This window comes from Aotus nancymaae, unplaced genomic scaffold (genome assembly GCF_030222135.1).
Source record: "Aotus nancymaae isolate 86718 unplaced genomic scaffold, 86718_ANA_hifiasm-v0.15.2.pri h1tg000040l, whole genome shotgun sequence".
NCBI lineage: Eukaryota > Metazoa > Chordata > Mammalia > Primates > Aotidae > Aotus > Aotus nancymaae.
In genome coordinates this window covers 32,248,196-32,268,258 of record NW_026988454.1, presented here as the reverse complement: position 1 = coordinate 32,268,258, position 20,063 = coordinate 32,248,196, and the positions used below count along the sequence as shown (strand labels likewise).

The window sequence follows — 20,063 nt, the reverse complement described above, 5'->3', positions numbered from 1 at the left end:
CACTGCACTTGGTTAGTTTAAAAAAAAAGTTGTTTTTAAGAGATGGGGTCTTGCTATGTTGTCCAGGCCAGCCTTGAACTCTTGGCCTAAAGTGATCCTCCTGCCTCGGCCTCTCAGAGTGCTGGGATTACAGGCATGTGCCACTGCACCTGGCCCTTTCTCTTATATTAGAAAAAATAGTGAGGGTATATGAAATGAACAAAAAAGATTACTGGGTGTTCATTCAATAGAACACTAGGCAGCCTGACCAGTGCCCTCCCTCTTTCACACCATATACTATATATGTTCTCCAACCCATCTGCTGGCTAAATTGCACAGATATCCAGATCCCACATCCCACTGCTTAGCACTGTTTACCAAGCACTGGGTTTATGAAGGTGGGCCCTATAGCAAAGAGACTTAGATTCTAAACTATGGACAAGAACTAACCTATGCCCACTTATTAAGCAACATGAGGTTTTCAACAAAAATGGTGGTGGGTGTTAACTGCCACATGCATAACATAGGGAAGCAAATTCTAATTGAATCCTAAGAATGAATGAAATGATAAGTGAGCATTCAAAGGATGACTACAAAAGATCTGCTTCAGTTTTCTGCTCTAATATATTGTCTTTGAGCAATAAGAGCAGCTGAAAAAGATTCATAGAACATTAGAATCAAAAGTTGACTTTAAGATCAATTTCTTCAACTTTCCTCATTTTACTAATTAGAAAAATAAGTCCCATGGTAAGAGACCTTGCCACAACTGACCTACTCTACTCCTTTGTCAAATGCTAAAACACAGTTTGCATCTTCCTCCTGCCTCATTCATATTGCTGGATCTTTCTTTCCATCTGAGAAATACGTAGTTTGAATGGAATACTGCTGTATAATTACCCAAACTTTACTTTTTACTTTTACAGAACATAGAAAAAGAAATATTTATTTCACATTCTATATAGGTTTATCTCATGGCATCCTTTTGGCAAAATGTTTTCTTTTCTGAAATAAATCAGTAACATATAAACAAGACTAAATTAATTGCTATTTTATTTTCCATCTCCTGTCATGAAGGCCCTCTTGAATTGCTTCTGATTCATCATGACTCCTAGTGTGACCATCCAGCTTCCTTTCTGGGCGCTGCTCTCATTCTCACAGAGATAGCATTAAAAACTCCCTCCAGCCAGGTACCGTGGCTCAAATCTATAATCCCACCACTTTGGGAGGCCAAGGTGGGTGGATCACGAGGTCAGGAGTTTGAGACCAGCCTGGCCAATGTGGTGAAACCCTGTCTCTACTAAAAATACAAAAAGTAGCTGGACATGGTGGTGGGCGCCTGTAATTCTGCTACTTGGGAGGCTGAGGCAGGAGAATTGTTTGAACCTAGTAGGCAGAGGTTGCAGTGAGCCGAGATTGTGCCACTGCACTTCAGCCTGGGCGACAGGGCAAGACTCTGTCTCAAAAATAAATAAATAAATAAAAACAACAACAATAAAATACAACTCCCTCTATTTCCATACTCACATTGGTTTCTGAGATACTACATTATCCCTGATCTCCTGCCTGCCTTTCTACCATTTATCTTCTTTGAGGGCTCTTCTTCCAACTTTTAAAATATGGACCACATCCAGGCTGGCTCTCTGTTCTTATTTATTCTTATAGTTTCACCACATATACAATTATTCACTTAAGCAGTATCTTCTGAAGGACTATAAATAGTGGTGAGTAAGATGGACATGGTTTATGCTGTCATGGAACGTACATCCAATTGAGGAAGACCAGATAAGAAAAGAAATTAAATAGTCCAAATTGGGATAACTGTTAAGAAAAAAAAGGAAGGTGTAATAATAAAGACTAATGGGGGAAAATCAGTGGTGAAGGAGTCTTTTGAAACGTTAACCTTTACCTGGGATCTAAAGAAAAACCTTATTATACAAAAGGTTGTGTATATTCAGGAGCACAGAGATCAAATGTTTGAAGGCCTATGAGCGAGTGGGAGAAAGTCTGGTTGTGCTCAAGAAACTCAGAATAGAGGGTAACATAGGATGATGCTGAAGAGATAGGCAGAGAGCAGGTCATGCAAGACCCTATCGGCCCTAGGAAAGGGTTTGGGTTTTATCCTAAACATAAGAAGTTATTGAAGGTGTTAAGTAGGAGTTTAACTTATTCTGATTTACATTTCTAAAAGACCACTTTGGCTGTCATGACTTATCGAACTGATGAATAAGGTGATCATATATTTAGGGTTGCCCCAGATAGTCCCAGTTCATGCCTATTGTCCTGGTGTAACTGAACTTCTGCATTGATTCAGGGAAGAGTCACAATATGCAATAAACAAATACAGACATAAAACAACAACAACAAAAGAAAACAAAACAAAAAGAATGAAGAAAGAAAACTGACTAAGACACAAGCAAGCTGTGGGAGGCAATATTCATCAGACTCCCTTGTTCCTAATCTCCCTGACCTAACTAGGACCCTTGGGTCCTTCCTTTGATTCTTGACCTAGTTTCACTTCTCAAGCCTGAAATATGTTCTTGTCCTTAATAGCTGGCTATCTCTTGTAATTAAATAATATTCAGTAGCTGGTGTACAGAAATATATCAAGTGAGGTCCCATTTGCATTAATTCACTTATTCCTCATAACAATCCACAAGGTAGGTATTATCATTTACAGATGAGCAAACTGAAGCACAAAGAGGTAAAGAAACATGACTAAAGACAAACACAGCCAAAGAATCAGAACTTAATGCCAGGTAATTTGGTTCTGGAATCAGGTGTTCTTTATCTAACACTGCTTCTCAATGTGAGATACCATAGCCATATTCAGGAACTGCAAGTAGCTCAGAGTGGCCAGAGTGAGTAGTGGGGACAGACTGGAGATAAGTTTAGAAAAGTAGCAGAAGGGTTTCAAATGATATGCAAAACAACTAAGTTTTCATCTGGTAGGTGATGGGGTACACCACAGGATCTTAAATACATGATCATATTTGTGCTTTGGAAAAACAGCTCTTTGGAATAGATTTGGGAGGTGGGTAGGAGGAGAATGGTTCCTGATTCAGCTTTTTCTAAAGACTCTGGACCTGCACCTCCTTCCTGGATGGGGCCTTTGGATACCAATTGTGAAGAACCTGCATGCAGTGATAATACATGACTTCCCACAACCTAGGCCTGGGACTTTCAACGATGAGATCTCCCTTTTGAACTACAACTTTCCTTTGAGTCCCTTTCATCAGCTGTCATCTCCAAGCCTTTTTTATAAGCATACCTCTATTTCCGTTTCCACATTGATTCTTTTAGTTCCTTTATTTAAATCCTTGTCACCACAAATGTAGACTTCTGTAGCTTCACAGCTCAGTTACCGTCTTCCTATCACCACCACCAGCAATTTCATGAGATGCTTTTATTTTAATCCTTTTAAAACACTACTCCCTTGTTCATATTATTCTCATGATCAAATGCCTTACTATTGCTTATACAGATAGTCTTAATTGTTAATGTAACATTCAAGGATCTTTATAAATCACGCCCAAATCACATTTTCTAATCTTCCACTATCTCATCTACTCTGCTGCAGTCAAATTGTCTACCCAACTATAAACTGTGTGTATACAGTGTGTCCTTCTTCTATGATTTTTGGTCACACTGTTACTCTGGTCTAGCAAATTCTATTCTTTTAAAAATTCCATCCTTTCAAGATCTGGTTTAGCACTTTTCAACGCTAAACAGCCTTCCCAAATGACTCCAGTACTGGGAATTCCTGTAGCACTCAAAGCCTTACATCATATTCCTATACTTGGGCACAAACTGCCTCGGTGACATGACATCACTTTTGTTATTGCTCTGAATTTTTTATTCATTTCATATATTAGGATTTAGCTGTTTACAGGTCACTTTTCTAATGACATCAAGAACTACTCAAAGACACATTATATAGGTGTGTGTGTGTGTATATATATATATATATATATATCTAAAGACCTATAAAACCATGTTTCACACTTTTTTTTTTTTGATATTTCTACTTTTCCCACAGTACTTCCATACCTCCCCCGTGCTTGGTATGGTACAATCCTATGTATATTGTATACTTAATGTTTCCTGATAATTTAGAAAATTCAATTTATGCTGCTGTTATATCTTCCAGTAATATAAAATTTTCAGAATTTTAAGTTTTTCAGGTAGAAAAATTTAGCAAAACCAAAAGAGAAATGGAGAAAAAAAAGTCTAAGAAAAACATAAATGCCAGTGGAGTATGCCAACAGGGAAAAAATCAACATAAACTTCATAATTTATAATGTTTGGAGAAATAAACTGATGTGCAGATACTCAAAAAATGTTATATTATGGAAAACTACAAGTGGTTGTTAAAGAGAACCTATTTTGCATTTATATTAGAATTTCAATAGAACTGCTTTGAATTGCTACTTTATTGATAAGTGAAAACAAGTTCTTTTATGACAAGTTATAAAAGCTTATAGTTTATCATTTCCCTCTCCACCCTGCAATTACCTACAGGAAGAGATTGGCCATGGATTCTATTTTATGAGTTTTATAGGGGCCTATTCACCCCAGTTTACATACTATGAATTCTTGGAAAATGCAATAGATTGTAGAAAATAAAGTGCTTCCTTTGAATAAAGGACATTTCACTTGAACTCATATATATATATCTACATATAAGCTGTCCCGAATATTATGTTAAAATATGAAATAGCCATATATTTCATGAATATATGTATAAAGTATGCAAAAGTGTAATAGTGCAATAGGTAGCAATCTTGTGAATCTACAGAATGGGCTAAACAATGATAACAATCTAACAACAATAACAACCCAACAGTTGTTGAGTAAGTACAGATATTATATAATCTAAGAGACAGGATAAAATTTAATTTTTATGATTCAGATCAGTATATTTATGAATAAGTTTAGTGTTAAGGGCAAACAACATTACAAATATCTCAGAAATATTTCAGAATAACAAAATAAGTCCAAAACATATTAAAGTTTACTACTGATGAAAAATCATGTGACAAAAATTCATTCAGCCCTTAGAAAACTTGAAGAAGGGTAACTGCAGAAGGAATAAATTAATAGCTTTTAAAATTGGTCTTATAAATATGAAGCATAATGAATCAAAATTTAAATTTTCAATCAGGTTAGGATGTTTTAAATTCTAATAATTAAAAGAATACTTAAGACAAATGGCAAGTGTTTCATAGTTGGTGTAATCCTGATGAGACACTCTGGATTTTATTTCAACCTGTTGTAATAGATGTGTAGGCTTCTGTGAAAAGCCTACAATTTTATATACTGCCCCCAAATCCCTCTACCAGGGGTTACAGGGTCACTGAATAAAAACTAAAAATATTAATATACTGTTACAAGTTTAGAATGTAGAAGCTTTACAAAAATTTAAGTTATTCATTCAAATAGGCCATATTGATGTTATTTGAATTTTATCGTATTAGTTTTCACTGGAAGAAATTCAAAAACAATACTTCTCAAGATGCTAAAAATTATGTATTCAGTATGGCTGATCATGTTTCAATGTCTTTTACATGTATATTAATTCTGCCAGAAAATATGAAAAGCTATGGGATTTGCCAGGCATATGACTGTACACTGAAAGGTAGGTATGTTTTAACTATGTTCCTGGGGGAATACTTCCTTATCTAGTTGCCATTTCTCTTTGATTTGCAAATAAGTCCTTTATTTAAAGTAAATACGGGACTCAAACTTGTGCTGACTTAACAATTAACTAACTTTACACCTGCCTTTTAGGGTTCAGACAATAACCTCTGATTAATCTGAGGCTGATATTATTCTCAACTTACTATATAGGCTATAAGCAGGTGCAGAGGGACTAATTCTTAAAGTGGCATGATGTAAATCTCTATAATCTAATATGACTGTCTCGTCTTATTTACTCTTCCTGTTATCAATAGTACAATGTCTGAATAAATATCATTCAGGACAAAAATTAGTGAAAGAAATCCACACATTTAACCATCAAATCTGACCTACGAAATTAGGTATAAAGAAAATAAAGCAATATCTATAATATATGAGCAGGCCACATAGGTTACTTACAGAAGAGAATGACTTATCAGTCTGATGTCCAATGTCTCTTCAGCAATACTAAATGCCAGAATGCAAAGATAATCAATTTCTACAATGTTTTGAGGAAAAAGGTATGTTCAAGTAATTAAAAATCTTGGCAAGCTGTCTAATAGTAAAGGCAACTGACAAGTATTTAAATATAATTTAAATAATAATAACTCAGATAATTCACTTCCCATGTTCTAATTCTTGAAAAAAAAACCTAGAAAATGTACTCTGAGGTATGAATAAAATTAAGAGCTCAGCATGCTACAAAAATTAAGTGGTTATAAACAGTTAAAAATAGAGGTTCGATTCTTTTTAATGAAGGGGATGGTCATGCCGTATGGAGATTTTATTTACTGAAGAAACACTGCATTATATTATAGTACTATAGAATCAAACTCAAGTTTGATTGACCATAACCATATATTTACCAAAAACTTCATTCAGAATTCCAACTTGGAATGTTAAGAAACATCCTTCCTTTGAAAACAGATCTGATAAATTCTCATTTGCTCATTTCCCTCACCCATTTAATGGCTGCAACTAGCATCTAGCACTCCCCTAGAACCACCATTCATGGCAGTACTTGGAGCAAGGGGGATGTGGGCATGAAAATGGGTAAAGAAGCAAGCTGGGAATTGGGAGTTAGGCCTGGGGTCGAGAAGTCACTCAGGGTCCCAGCCTCAGCTATTCTAAAATCCTGGCCCACTCCTTTTCTGTTTTTTTCTCAGGCTCCAGAAGAGACTTAAATCATGGTATCTCTTCTTTTTGGGCCAGTAGAATATCCCACTTTGATAAATTTTTAGAGAGACTCCTTTTTTTCCTCCCTATCTTAGACATTTTCTTCTCTTAAGCCCTTTAAAGAAAATAAGAGAATATTGGTTCAAGGATGGAAATTAAGTAAAATTACATTTCTGTGAAAATCAGGCTTTACCTGTCCTAATTCTGGGACCAGAGGGCACTGGGTCATAATAATGAGCAGATTTGTGATTCTATTTAGAGGTTATGGAGAAAGGGCAAAGATTAAGCGTTGGCAAGCTGGGGGACTGTGGCGAGACAGGCAGTAATATCCTTAGTTTGTAGTAGAGACACAGAAAAAGAAGAGCAGCTAGACCTTCCTCAGAAAAACACATCAAAAAGGACTGAGTATGTTACTCAGATACATTAAAATCATAAATGTTTCTTAATTGCCATTTCTTAATTTTTTAATACTAAGGAATAAAATTTATAATGTTATGGCTATTCTTTTAGCATACTTACTAAAGGATAACTGAAACATACATACTACAGTCAAGTACTTTTTAATGATTATGCTAATTCCTCATGTACTGGTCTTTTCTGGAGTCCCACATATTAAGTTATCAAACATCTTAAATCAATCATTGGGATTTGTTACAAATAGAAAATAGAGTTAATTTGCTACTAAGGCATATGTTAATCACCAACAATTCAAATACTTTAATATTATCTTTATTTTCTTAAAATTGGTAGTTTGAATATCCCTAATCTAAAAACCTAAAATCTGAAGTGCTCCAAAATCCGAAACTTTAGGAGCATTGACATGACTTTCAAAGAAAATGCTCACGGGAACATTTTGGATTTCTAATTTTTGGCTCAGGTATGCAGGAAATGTAACACAAATGTTCCAAAATTTGAAAAAGACCAAAATCCAAAATGCTATTGGTCCCAAGGATTTTGGATAAGGGATACTCAGCCTCTATATTACCAAATCTTTCTCACAACATGAAATGAAGAATCACAGGAAGTACCTGGAAGACTTATGAATACAAAGGATAAGAAACAAGAGTAGAATTAGGGAATGTACAGTATACTCTATATCATCGTTCAACAGCAAACTGGCAACTAATATATGTTTCACATAAATATTATATTCAGAGACTAAAAGGGAAATCTAATTCTCTTCCTTCTATTAATACAATTAAAAAATATAGTAAATAGATGCTATCATTGTTAAATGCCTTTTGTTGTTTGATAGTAATAGAAGACGGATTAAAAGATTACACTTCAGTTCTATAATAATAAAGCAAAGTAACCTATAAGAGAAATGAAGCATAATGGCCTTTTTTCACTATTATAAAACATTCACTTTATATGATGTGATTTATACAATTATATGAAATAATCATCTAGTGCACAAAATAACATTCATTTTTAGAAGAGTTAAATCAATTTGCATTAATATTTATATTACTTTGTCAAATCTACAAAATATTTCTAAGTTAACAATATTAATATGAACAAACCTTGCAGGGATATAACTTTTGGCAAAAGAGAGGTTGTGAGAGTTTTCTACAATGGCATTGTGAGTGACTATAACCAGTATAATTCTGTAGTTTCTTAACACTTTTAACAATACAGCAACAGACTGTCTTACCGTTGGTGCTGTATCTGCCTGTTGGTTATAAGGCTCTCTTTCTATGCTGATAACCCCTGCGGAAAGAAAATATTGTGAATATTTGGTTATTAAGCTTGTCCCCATTTTATGTTGAAAATATTTATGCCATTTTATTGGAAAAACATTTATTATGACTCACAGAGCTTACAAGAAAAAAGTTTCACTTGGAAGGCAGGATCCTTTTAAGTTGTATCATGAATTCTTTGGTCAGAAACAGTTGGTGAGTTTAGCTGCACTGACTCAAGGTTGGCTAAGCCATTTTTCCCATTCAAGTGATGTCTAGCAATAGCGCAAGATGTGTCCATACCCTGTTCTAAGCTCAAAAATTACACCATTATCTGGGTTCTGCTGCTTTTCTTCCATGAAAGTTTTATTTCTCATTCAAAGATACAAAGTTTTTAAAAGAAATATCACAAGGGCTATGAAATGAATCACCGCTGTCTTATTTTCTCAAAAGAATAAATAAATCTCTCTGAATTTTTCTTTGATCATCTGACTTCCTACTATGACATATTCTATTTACTCAATCACCATGAGTATCTGAAGAAAAAGTTTCCCTGATTCCCTCCTTTAAAATGATAACACAGATGGCTAATCTTGAAATACTCTTTTATCATGTGTGGATTTATCTTTTTGTTCCCAATGTTCTCTACTGCATTTCTTTAAACAGCTTTTCAGGATGTGACACGGAGCTCTCATCTGTAAAGATACTCGTTCAAAGTCTAACTCAAGTTAAAAATGAACCCAAGTGTGGGTCTTGTTTAATTCCTAATTTCTGTCCACCAGCAAACTAACATGTAAATTACGATATTAACACAGTTTGTTCAAATAATGCTAAAGGCTGTCATATGCAGGACTAGTCCAAGGTGCGAACTACAATGTCTGTTAACAGCAATTAGCAAAATTCCAGTTTAAATGTTAGTTCCTCTTCTACAAGCATATGACTCATTTTTCTTAAAGTATGGTAAGGGATTAAGTGAGATCAACACAAACAATCACTTTCTATCACTTTGCAAGGGTATTTTCAAAATGAATCACGAAACAAGATTAAAGTAATGTAGTTTTTGTTTCATTAATTTTTTTTAACATTTATTGTTAGCCAGTGAAGTATGAAGCACTATACTATCTTCATTCAATTAACTAATATTATTGAGTAGTTATTCTTGGTATTCAGTGATATAAAGATGAATATATTATAGTTTCTGACTACAAGACTCTAGTAAAACATGGATATCTTTTTTTTGAAGAACTACCACAGAGCAAATGAACAGTTTCATCTTAAGTGTAATAAAATCTTTCAGGTAATTCTGATAGAAAGACACTCTTATTCATAGAATAACACTGGTTTTGGTTTAATTTTTTTTTTCAGAGGGTAAAACATGCAGGCAAATACTCAAATAATGTAGACTCCTATTGTAAGATTTTAACAATACAGAAATATACAGAGAATAAATTGTGAAATCCCAACTCTTTCAGTCCCTGCAGTCTCACAATCCTAGCAGCAACCACTGAGAACAGGCTTGGCACACTGGCTTTAAAATGAGAGTGGTCTATGCCAGAGTTCAGGAATTAGCAACATCTTACAAGTGTCTTCTCACTATTGTAATCTGACTGCTCTAAAATTGACCTAGGCTGATTACTGATTTTTAAATTCTTATCTAAATAGAAAGTAATTTTAATTGGAGAAAAGGAACTTTAAAATAATGAAAACCAAAACAAACAAACCCAGGCAAAAATCTATATCCACGGTTTATGCAATCATAAGAAAAAAAAAACTACAGATTTTAGAGTTTCAATTTTAGGATAAGAACATGTTGAAAATTAGAAATTCAAAAAGTGGATTATCCAAAGTTATAATCTTAGTTTTAAATTTAGATTACATAAAAGAAATAGTCATTAGAGTGAATGGGCAACCAACAGAATGGGAAAAAAATTTTGCAAACTACCCATCTGTCAAAGGTTTAATATCCAGAATTTACAAAGAACTAAAACAGATTTACAAGAAAAAAACAAACAAACCCATTCAAAAGTGAGCAAAGGACATGAACAGATACTTTTCAAAAGAAGACATATATGAGGCCAACAAACATGAAAAAATGCTCATCATAACCGGTCATTAGAGAAATGCAAATCAAAACCACATCGAGATACCATCTCACGCCAGTTAGAATGGCGATCATTAAAAAATCTGGAGACAACAGATGCTGGAGAGGATGTGGAGAAATAGAAACACTTTTACATTGTTGGTGGGAGTGTAAATTAGTTCAACCACTGTGGAAGAAGTGTGGCAATTCCTCAAGGACCTAGAAATAGAAATTCCATTTGACACAGCAATCCCGTAACTGGGTATATATTCAAAGGATTATAAATAGTTCTACTATAAAGACACATGCACACATGTTCACTGCAGCACTGTTTACAATAGCAAAGACCTTGAACCAACCCAAATACCCACTGATGATAGACTGGACAAGGAAAATGTGGCACACATACACCATGGCATACTATGCAGCCATAAAAAAAGATAAAGTCATGTCCTTTGTAGGGACATGGATGAATCTGGAAACCATCATTCTCAGCAAACTGACACAAGAACAGAAAATCAAATACTGTATGTTCTCACTCATAGGTGGGTGTTGAACAATGAGAACACATGGACATAGGGAAGGCAGCATTACACACTGGGGTCTGTTGAGGGGGACTAAGGGAGGGGGAGCGGGGGGTAGGGAGGTTGGGGAAGAATAACATGGGGAGAAATGCCAGATATAGGTGACGGATAGATGGAGGCAGCAAACCACATTGCCATGTATGTACCTATGCAACAATCCTGCATGATCTGCACATGTACCCCAGAACCTAAAGTACAATAAAAAAATTTTAAAAAAAGAGAATCAGTTATATAAATAAATAAGTAAAAATTTAGATTACATATAAAAATTATATCATTTGGAAATACAATCACGCATGTTTGTTCAAGCCTGCAGTAAATAACACATAGAAAGAAATAAACTTTAGAAAAAAATGTATCAAAATAGCTTCCTATTTTAAGTAAATTTTAATTGAAAAAATTTGTATTTGTATCTCATTTCACTTTTATTAAGGTATAACAATAATTGAAAGCCATAATAATTGGTATTATATGTCTACTTAGCCATGCCATGGTACCCAGATACTTGATCAAACATTATTCTAGATATTTCTTTCAAGGTTTTGGATGGAATTAACATTTAAATCAACAAGGTTTGAGTAAAGCACATGGCCTTCCATAATGTAAGTGGGCCTCATCCAATCAGATGAAGGATGACAAGACTTACGAAAATGACAGCTCACCTGAGAGCGAGGGGATTCTGCCAACAGGCTGCCTTCAGACTGGAATTGCAACTCTTTCCTGCGTCTCCTGCCTGCTGTTCTACCGTGCAGATTTTGGTCTTGGCAGCCCCTACAATATTGTGAGATGATTCCGTAAAACCTTTCTCTCTCTGTGGACTTCCTACTGGTTCTGTTTCTCTGGACGACACTGACTAATAATATATTTACTTTCTAGGAAATATGAAATAAATGAAAATACTATTGTTTATACTCTAAATTATAAATGTTATATTCATTCAATATAATTGTGTAGGAATATAGTTAAAATGTTGTTGTTACTATGAAATATTTTAAAATCTGCATATATCCTAATGAGCAGGAATATAGAATACAGGTAGATTAAATCGACCTATCAACAAATAAAAATGAAAAAAATTACAAAAGCAGTCTGTCGGCAGAATAGAGAATCAATCTATCAATAAATGTTACTGCTAGGTTGTCCAATCTAACAATCTCTGCCTTTCAATGATTTGACTATTTACATTTAATGCAGTTTACTCATATGGCTTTGAGTTCCTTGTAGATTCTGGATAGTAGTCTTTTGTCAGATGCATACTTTGAAATTTTCTCAAAGATGGCCAAATAGGAACAGCTCCTACCTGCAGTCCCCAGTGTGAGTGATGCAGAAGACAGGTGATATCCACATTTCCAACTGAGGTACCAAGTTCATCTCATTGGGACTGGTTAGAAAGTGGGTGCAGCCCAAGGAGGGCGAGTTGAAGCAGGGTGAAGCGTTGCCTCACCAGGGAAGTGCAAGGGGTCAGACAACTACCTCTCCTAGTGAAGGGAAGCCACTAGAGACTTTTCCCGACACTATGGCACTCTGGCTCAGATACTGTGCTTTTCTCATGGACTTCATAACCCACAGACCAGGAGATTCCCTCCGGTGCCTACAACACTAGTGCCCCGGGTTTCCAGCACAAAACTGGGTGGCCATTTTAGCTGCAGCAATTTTTTTTCTCATACCCCAGTGGCACCTGGAATGCCAGCAAGACAGAACCGTTCATTTCCCTGAAAAAGGAAGGCTGAAGCCAGGGAGCCAAGTGATCTGGCTCAGCGGGTCCCACCCCCATGAAGCCAGCAAGCTAAGATCTACTGGCTTGAAATTCTTGCAGCCTGCACAGCAGTCTGAGCGCAACCTGAGACATTCGAGCTTGGTGGGGGGGAAGCATCCGCCACTGCTGAGGCTCAGATAGGTATAAACCTCGCTTGTGTAAACAAAGTCACTGGGGAGTTCACACGGCAACTAGGCGGAGCCCATGGCAGCTCAGCAAGGCCTCTGCAGGCACACTGATACTAGACTCCCTTCTTGCTGGGCAGAGCACCTCTGAAAAAAGGCAGCAGCCTGTCAGGAACTTATAAATAAAGCCCCCATCTTCCTGGGACAGAGCACCTGGGAAAAGAAGCGGTTGTGGGTTCAGCTTCAGCAGACCTAAACGTCCCTGCCTGGCAGCTCTAAAGGGAGCAACAGATCTTCCAGCACAGTGCTTGAGTTCTGATAGGGACAGACTGCCTCCTCAAGTTGCTCTCTGACCCCTGTGTATCCTGACTGAGAGAAAACCTCATACAGGAGAGCTGTGGCTGGCATCTGGCAGGTACCCTTCTGGGACAAAGCTAACAGAGGAAAGAACAGGTCGTAATCTTTGCTTTTCTGCAGCCCCTGCAGGTGACTCTCAGGCAAGCAGGGTCTGAAGTGGACCTCCAACAAACTCCAGCAGACCTGCAGCAGAAGGGCCTGAATATTAGAAGGAAAACTAACAAACGGAAAGAAATAGTTTCAACAGAAGGACGTCCTTCTGTTGAATAGATCAACAGAAAGCACATCTACTCAGAGACCCCATCCAAAGTCACCAACTTCAAAGACCAAAGGTAGATAAATCCATGAGGATGGGAAGAAACCAGTGCAAAAAGGCTGAAATCTCCAAAAACCAGAATGCCTCTTCTCCTCCAAGGGATCACAACTCCTCACCAGCAAGGGAACAAAACTGGATGGAGAATGAATTTGATGAATTGATAGAAGTAGGCTTCAGAAGATGGGTAATAAAATTCTCCGAGCTAAAGGAGTATGTTCTAACCCAATGCAAAGAAGCTAAGAACCTTGAAAAAAGGTTAGATGAAATGCTAATTAGAATAACCTGTGTAGAGAAGAATATAAACAACTTGATGGAGCTGAAAAACATAGCATGAGAACTTTGTGAAGCATAAACAAGTTCCAATAGTCAAATCGATCAAGCAGAAGAAAGGATATGAGAGATTGAAGCTCAACCCAATAAAATAAAGCCAGAAGGCAATATTAGAGAAAAAAAGTGACAAAGCCTCCAAGAAATATGGGATTATGTGAAAAGACCAAATCTACATTTGATCGGTGTACCTGAAAGTGACGAGGAGAATGAACCAAGTTGGAAAACACTCTTCAGGATATTATCCAGGAGAATTTCCCCAACCTAGCAAGGCAGGCCAACTTTAAAATTCAGGAAATACAGAGAACACCACAAAGATATTCCTTGAGAAGAGCAACCCCAAGACACATAATTGTCAGATTCACCAGGGTTGAAATGAAGGAAAAAATGCTAAGGGCAGCGAGAGAGAAAGATTGGGTTACCCACAAAAGGAAGCCCATCAGACTCACAGTGGATCTCTTGGCAGAAACCTTACAGGCCAGAAGAGAGTGGGGGCCAATATTCAACATCCTTAAAAAAAAGAATTTTTAACCCAGAATTTCATATCCAGCCAAACTAAACTTCATAAGTGAAAGTGAAATAAAATCCTTTAGGAACAAGCAACTGCTGAGAGATTTCGTCACTACCAGGCCTGCCTTACAAGAGCTCCTGAAGGAAGCACTAAACATGGAAAGGAAAAACGAGTACCAGCCACTGCAAAAACATACCAAAATTGTAAAGACCATTGACACTATGAAGAAACTGCATCAACTAACGGGCAAAACAACCAGCTAGCATCAAAATGCCAGGATCAAATTCAAATATAACAATATTAACCTTAAATGTAAATGGGCTAAATGCCCCAATCAAAAGACACATACTGGCAAACTGGATAAAGAGTCAAGACCCATCAGTGCACTGTATTCAGGAGACCCATCTCACGTGCAAAGACGCACATGGCTCAAAATAAAGAGATGGAGGAAGATTTACCAAGCAAATGGAGAGAAAAACAGAAAAAAAAGCAGGGGTTGCAATCCTAGTCTCTGATAAAACAGACTTTAAACCAAAAAAGATCAAAAGAGACAAAGAAGGGCATTACATAATGGTAAAAGGATCAATGCAACAAGAAGAGCTAACTATTCTAAATATGCACCAAATACAGGAGCATCTAGATACATAAAGCAAGTTCTTAATGACCTACAAAGTGCTTAGATTCCCATACAATAATAGTGGGAGACTTTAACACCCCACTGTCAGTATTAGACAGATCAACGAGACAGAAAATTAACAAGGATATCCAGGGTTTGAACTCAAATCTGGACCAAGCAGACCTAATAGACATCTACAGAACTCTACACCCCAAATCCACAGGATATACATTCTTCTCAGCACCACATTGGACTTATTCTAAAATTGACCACATAATTGGAAGTAAAACATGCCTCAGCAAATGGGAAAAAAAAAAAACAAAACCGGAAATCATAACAGTCTCTCAGACAACAGTGCAACAGAATTAGAACTCAGGATTAAGAAACTCACTCAAAACTGCACAACTGCATGGAAACTGAACAACCTGCTCCTGATGTCTACTGGATAAATAATGAAATGAAAGCAGAATTAAAGATGTTCTTCGAAACCAGTGAGAATGAAGACACAATGTAGCAGAATCTCTGGGATACATTTAAAGTAGTGTCTAGAGGGAAATTTATAGGACTAAATGCTCACAAGAGAAACGAGGAAAGATCTAAAATTGACACCCTAATGTCACGATTGAAAGAACTAGAGGAGTAACATCAAACAAATTCAAAAGCTAGCAGAAGACAAAAAATAACTAAGATCAGAGCAGAATTAATGGAGACAGAGACAAAAAAAAACACTTCAAAAAAATCAATAAATCCAAGAGCTTGTTGTTTGAAAAGATCAACAAAATAGATAGACCACTAGCCAGACTAATGAAGAAAAGAGAGAAGAATCAAATAGATGCAATAAAAAACAATAAAGGGGATATCACCACCGATCCCACAGAAATACAAACTACCATCAAAGATTACTACAAACAACTCTATGTAAATAAACCAATAAATCTAGAATAAATGGATAAATTCCTGGAAACTTACACCCTCCCAAGACTAAACCAGGAAAAAGTTGAATCCCTGAATAGAACAATAACAAGGTCTGAAACTGAGGCAGCAATTAATAGCCTACCAACCAAAAAAAGTCCAGGACCAGACGGGTTCACAGTCGAATTCTATCAGAGGTACAAAGAGCTGGTACCATTTATTCTGAAACTATTCCAAACAATACAAAAAGAGGGAATCCTCACTAACTCATTTTATGAGACCAACATCATTTTGATACCAAAACCTGGCAGAGAGACAACTAGAAAAGAAAATTTCAGGCCAATATCCATGATGAACATTGATGTGAAAATCCTTAATAAAATACTGGCAAACTGAATTCAACAGCACATCAAAAAGCTTATCCATCACGATCAAGTCGGCTTCATCTCTGGGATGCAAGGCTGGTTCAACATACACAATTCTATAAATGTAATCCATCACATAAACAGAACCAAAGACAAAAATCGCATGATTATCTCAATAGATGTAGAGAAGGCCTTTGATAAAATTCAACAGCGCTTTATACTAAAAACTCTCAATAAACTGGGTATTGATGGAATGTATCTTAAAATAATAAGAGCTATTTATGACAAACCCACAGCCAATATCATACTGAATGGGCAAAAACTGGAAGCATTCTTTTTGAAAACTGGCACAAGACCAGGATGCCCTCCTCTCACCACTCCTACTCAACATAGTATTGGAAGTTCTGTCCAGGGCAAGCAGGCAAGAAAAAGAAATAAAAGGTATTCAATTAAGAAAAGAGAAGTCAAATTGCCTCTATTTGCAGAGGACATGATTGTATATTTAGAAGACCCCATCATCTTAAACCAAAATTTCAAGCTGATAAGCAACTTCAGCAAAGTCTCAGGATACAAAATCAACATGCAAAAATCACAAGCATTCCTCTACACCAATAATTACCAAGGAATACAACTAATAAAGGATGTGAAGGACCTCTTCAAGGAGAACTACAAACCACTGCCCAAGGAAATAAGAGAGGACACAAACAGATGGAAAAACATTCCATGCTCATGGTTAGGAAGAATCAGTATTGTTAAAATGGCCATAATGCCCAAAGTAATTTATAGATTCAATGCTATCCCTATCAAGTTACCATTTCTTCTGCATTGATGCTGCAGAAGAAAAGTCTGAAACTAGCAGAGGCTGATTCATGAGACTTAAGGAAGGTAGCCATTTTCATAACATTAAAGTGCAAGGTGTAGCAGTAAGTGATGTGTAGAAGCTGTAGTAAGTTATCCAGAAGATTTAGCTGAGATCACTGTTGAAGGTGGCAACACTAAACCACAGATTTCCAATGGAGATGAAGCAGCTTTCTGATAGAAGAAGATGATCTCCAGTACTTTCATCACCAGAGAAAAGAAGTCAAACCTGGCTTCAGAGCTTTAAAGGACAGACTGCCGGGTACAGTGGCTCATGCCTGTAATCCCAGCACGTTGGGAGGCCAAAGTGGGCAGATCACTTGAGGTCAGGAGTTTGAGACCAACCTGGCCAACATAGTGAAACCCCATCTCTACTAAAAATACAATACCTGTAAATCCTAGGTACTTGAGAGGCTGAGGTAGGAGAATCGCTTAAACCCAGGAGGCAGAGGTTACAATGAGCCAAGATTGCGCCATTGCACTCCAGCCTGGGTGACAGAGTGAGACTTCGTCTCAAAAAAAAAAAAAACAAACGACAGTCTGACTCTTTTGTTAGGGCTAAGACAGTTGATGACTTTAAGTCAATGCTCATTTACCATTCCAAATATCCTAGAGATCTTAAGAATTACACTACATCGGACCTTTTCAAACAGAACTGCAAACCACTGCTCAAGGAAATAAGAGAGGGCACAAACAAATGGAAAAACATTACATGCTTATGGACAGGAAGAATCAGTATCATGAAAATGCCTATACTACCCAAAGTAATTTATGGATTCAATGCTATCCCCATCAAGCTACCATTGATATTCTTCACTGAATTAGAAAAAACTACTTTAAATTTCATATGGAACCAAAAAAAGAGCCCATATAGCCAAGACAATCCTAAGCAAAAAGAACAAAGCTGGAGGCATCATGCTACCTGACTTCAAACTATACTACAAGTCTACAGTAACCGAAACAGCATGGTATTGGTACCAAAACAGATATATAGACCAATGGAACAGAACAGAGGCCTCAGAAATAATGCCACACATCTACAACCATCTGATCTTTGACAAACCTGACAAAAACAAGCAATGGGGAGGCCAGGCACAGTGGCTCATGCCTGTAATCCCAGCAATTTGGAAGGCTGAGGTAGATGGATCACCTGAGGTTGGGAGTTTGAGACCAGCCTGATCAACATGGAGAAACCCCGTCTCTACTAAAAATGCAAAATTAGCTGGGCATGGTGGTAGATGCCTGTAATCCCTTAGCCTTGGAAGGCTAAGGCATGAGAATTGCTTGAACCTGGGAGGTGGAGGTTGTGGTGAGCTGAGATTGTGTCATTGCACTCCAGCCTGGGCAATAAGAGCAAGACTCTGTTTCAAAGAAAAAAAAAAACAAACAAGCAATGGGGAAAGGTTTCCCTATTTAATAAATGGTGTTGGGAAAACTGACTAGCCATATGCAGAAAGCTGAAACTGAATCCCTTCCTTACACCTTATACAAAAACTAACTCCAGATGGATTAAAGATTTAAACCTAAGACCTAACAGCATAAATGCCCTAGAAGAAAACCTAGGCAATATCATTCAGACACAGGCATGGGCAAGGACTTCATGACTAAAACGCCAAAAGCAATGGCAACAAAAGCCAAAATAGAAAGCCAAAATAGACAAACAGGATCTAATGAAACTAAAGAGCTTCTGCACAGCAAAAGAAGCTACCATTAGTGTAAACCGGCAACCAACAGAATGAGAAAAAATATTTGCAATATATCCATCTGACAAAGGGCTAATATCCAGCATTTACAAAGAACTTAAACAAATTTACAAGAACAAACAAACAACCCCATCAAAAAGTGGACAAAGGATATGAACAGACACTTCTCAAAAGAAGACATTTATGCAGCTAACAAATACATAAAAAAAAAGTTCATCAGCACTGGTTATTAGAGAAATGCAAATCAAAATCACATTGAGATACCGTCTCATGCCAGTTAGAATGACGATCATTGAAAAATCAGGAGACAACAGATACCGAAGAGGATGTGGAGAAACAGGAACGCTTTAACACTGTTAGAGAAAATGTAAATCAGTTCAACCATTGTGGAAGACAGTGTGGCAATTCGTCAAGGAAATAGAAATAGAAATAGAAATACCACTTGACCCAGCAGCAATCCTATTACTGGGTGTATACCCAAAGGATTATAAATCATTCTATTATAAAGACACATGCACATGTATGTTTACTGGGGCACTGTTCACAATAGCAAAGGCTTGGAACCAATCCAAATCCCTATTCATGATAGAGTGGATAATGAAAATGTGGCACATATATACCATGGAATACTATGCAGCCATAAAAAAGGTCGAGTTCACGTCCTTTGCAGGGACATGGATGAAGTTGGAAACCATCATTCTCAGCAAACTGACACAAGATCAGAAAACCAAACATCGCATGTTCTCACTTATAAGTGGGTGTTGAACAATGAGAACACATGGACACAGGGAGGGGAACAGCACATACTGGGGCCTGTCAGGGGGTGGGGGAGTAGGGGAGGGATAGCATTAGGAGAAATACCTAATGTAGATGACAGGGTGATGGATGCACCAAACCACCATGGCACGTGTATACCTATGTAACAAACCTGCACATCTGCACATGTAACCCAGAACTTAGAGTATAATACATTAAAAAAATTTTTTTCTTTGTCTTTGTCAGATTGGGTTAATTAGAAAGCCTTGTCTTTAAGCTCTTATGTC

General features: G+C 36.9%; 1 protein-coding gene across 8 annotated transcripts in view; it reads right to left on the bottom strand.

Annotated features, from left to right (window-relative positions):
- The window catches only part of AHI1 (Abelson helper integration site 1), a 220,647-nt gene that overhangs the window by 65,164 nt on the left and 135,420 nt on the right, over window positions 1-20,063 (bottom strand). For all 8 annotated transcript variants that reach the window (XM_064360653.1, XM_064360649.1, XM_064360650.1 and 5 more), the window contains one exon: window positions 8,486-8,541. In XM_064360653.1, the coding sequence (XP_064216723.1) occupies window positions 8,486-8,541 (56 nt within the window). The remainder of the gene's footprint in view (window positions 1-8,485; window positions 8,542-20,063) is intronic.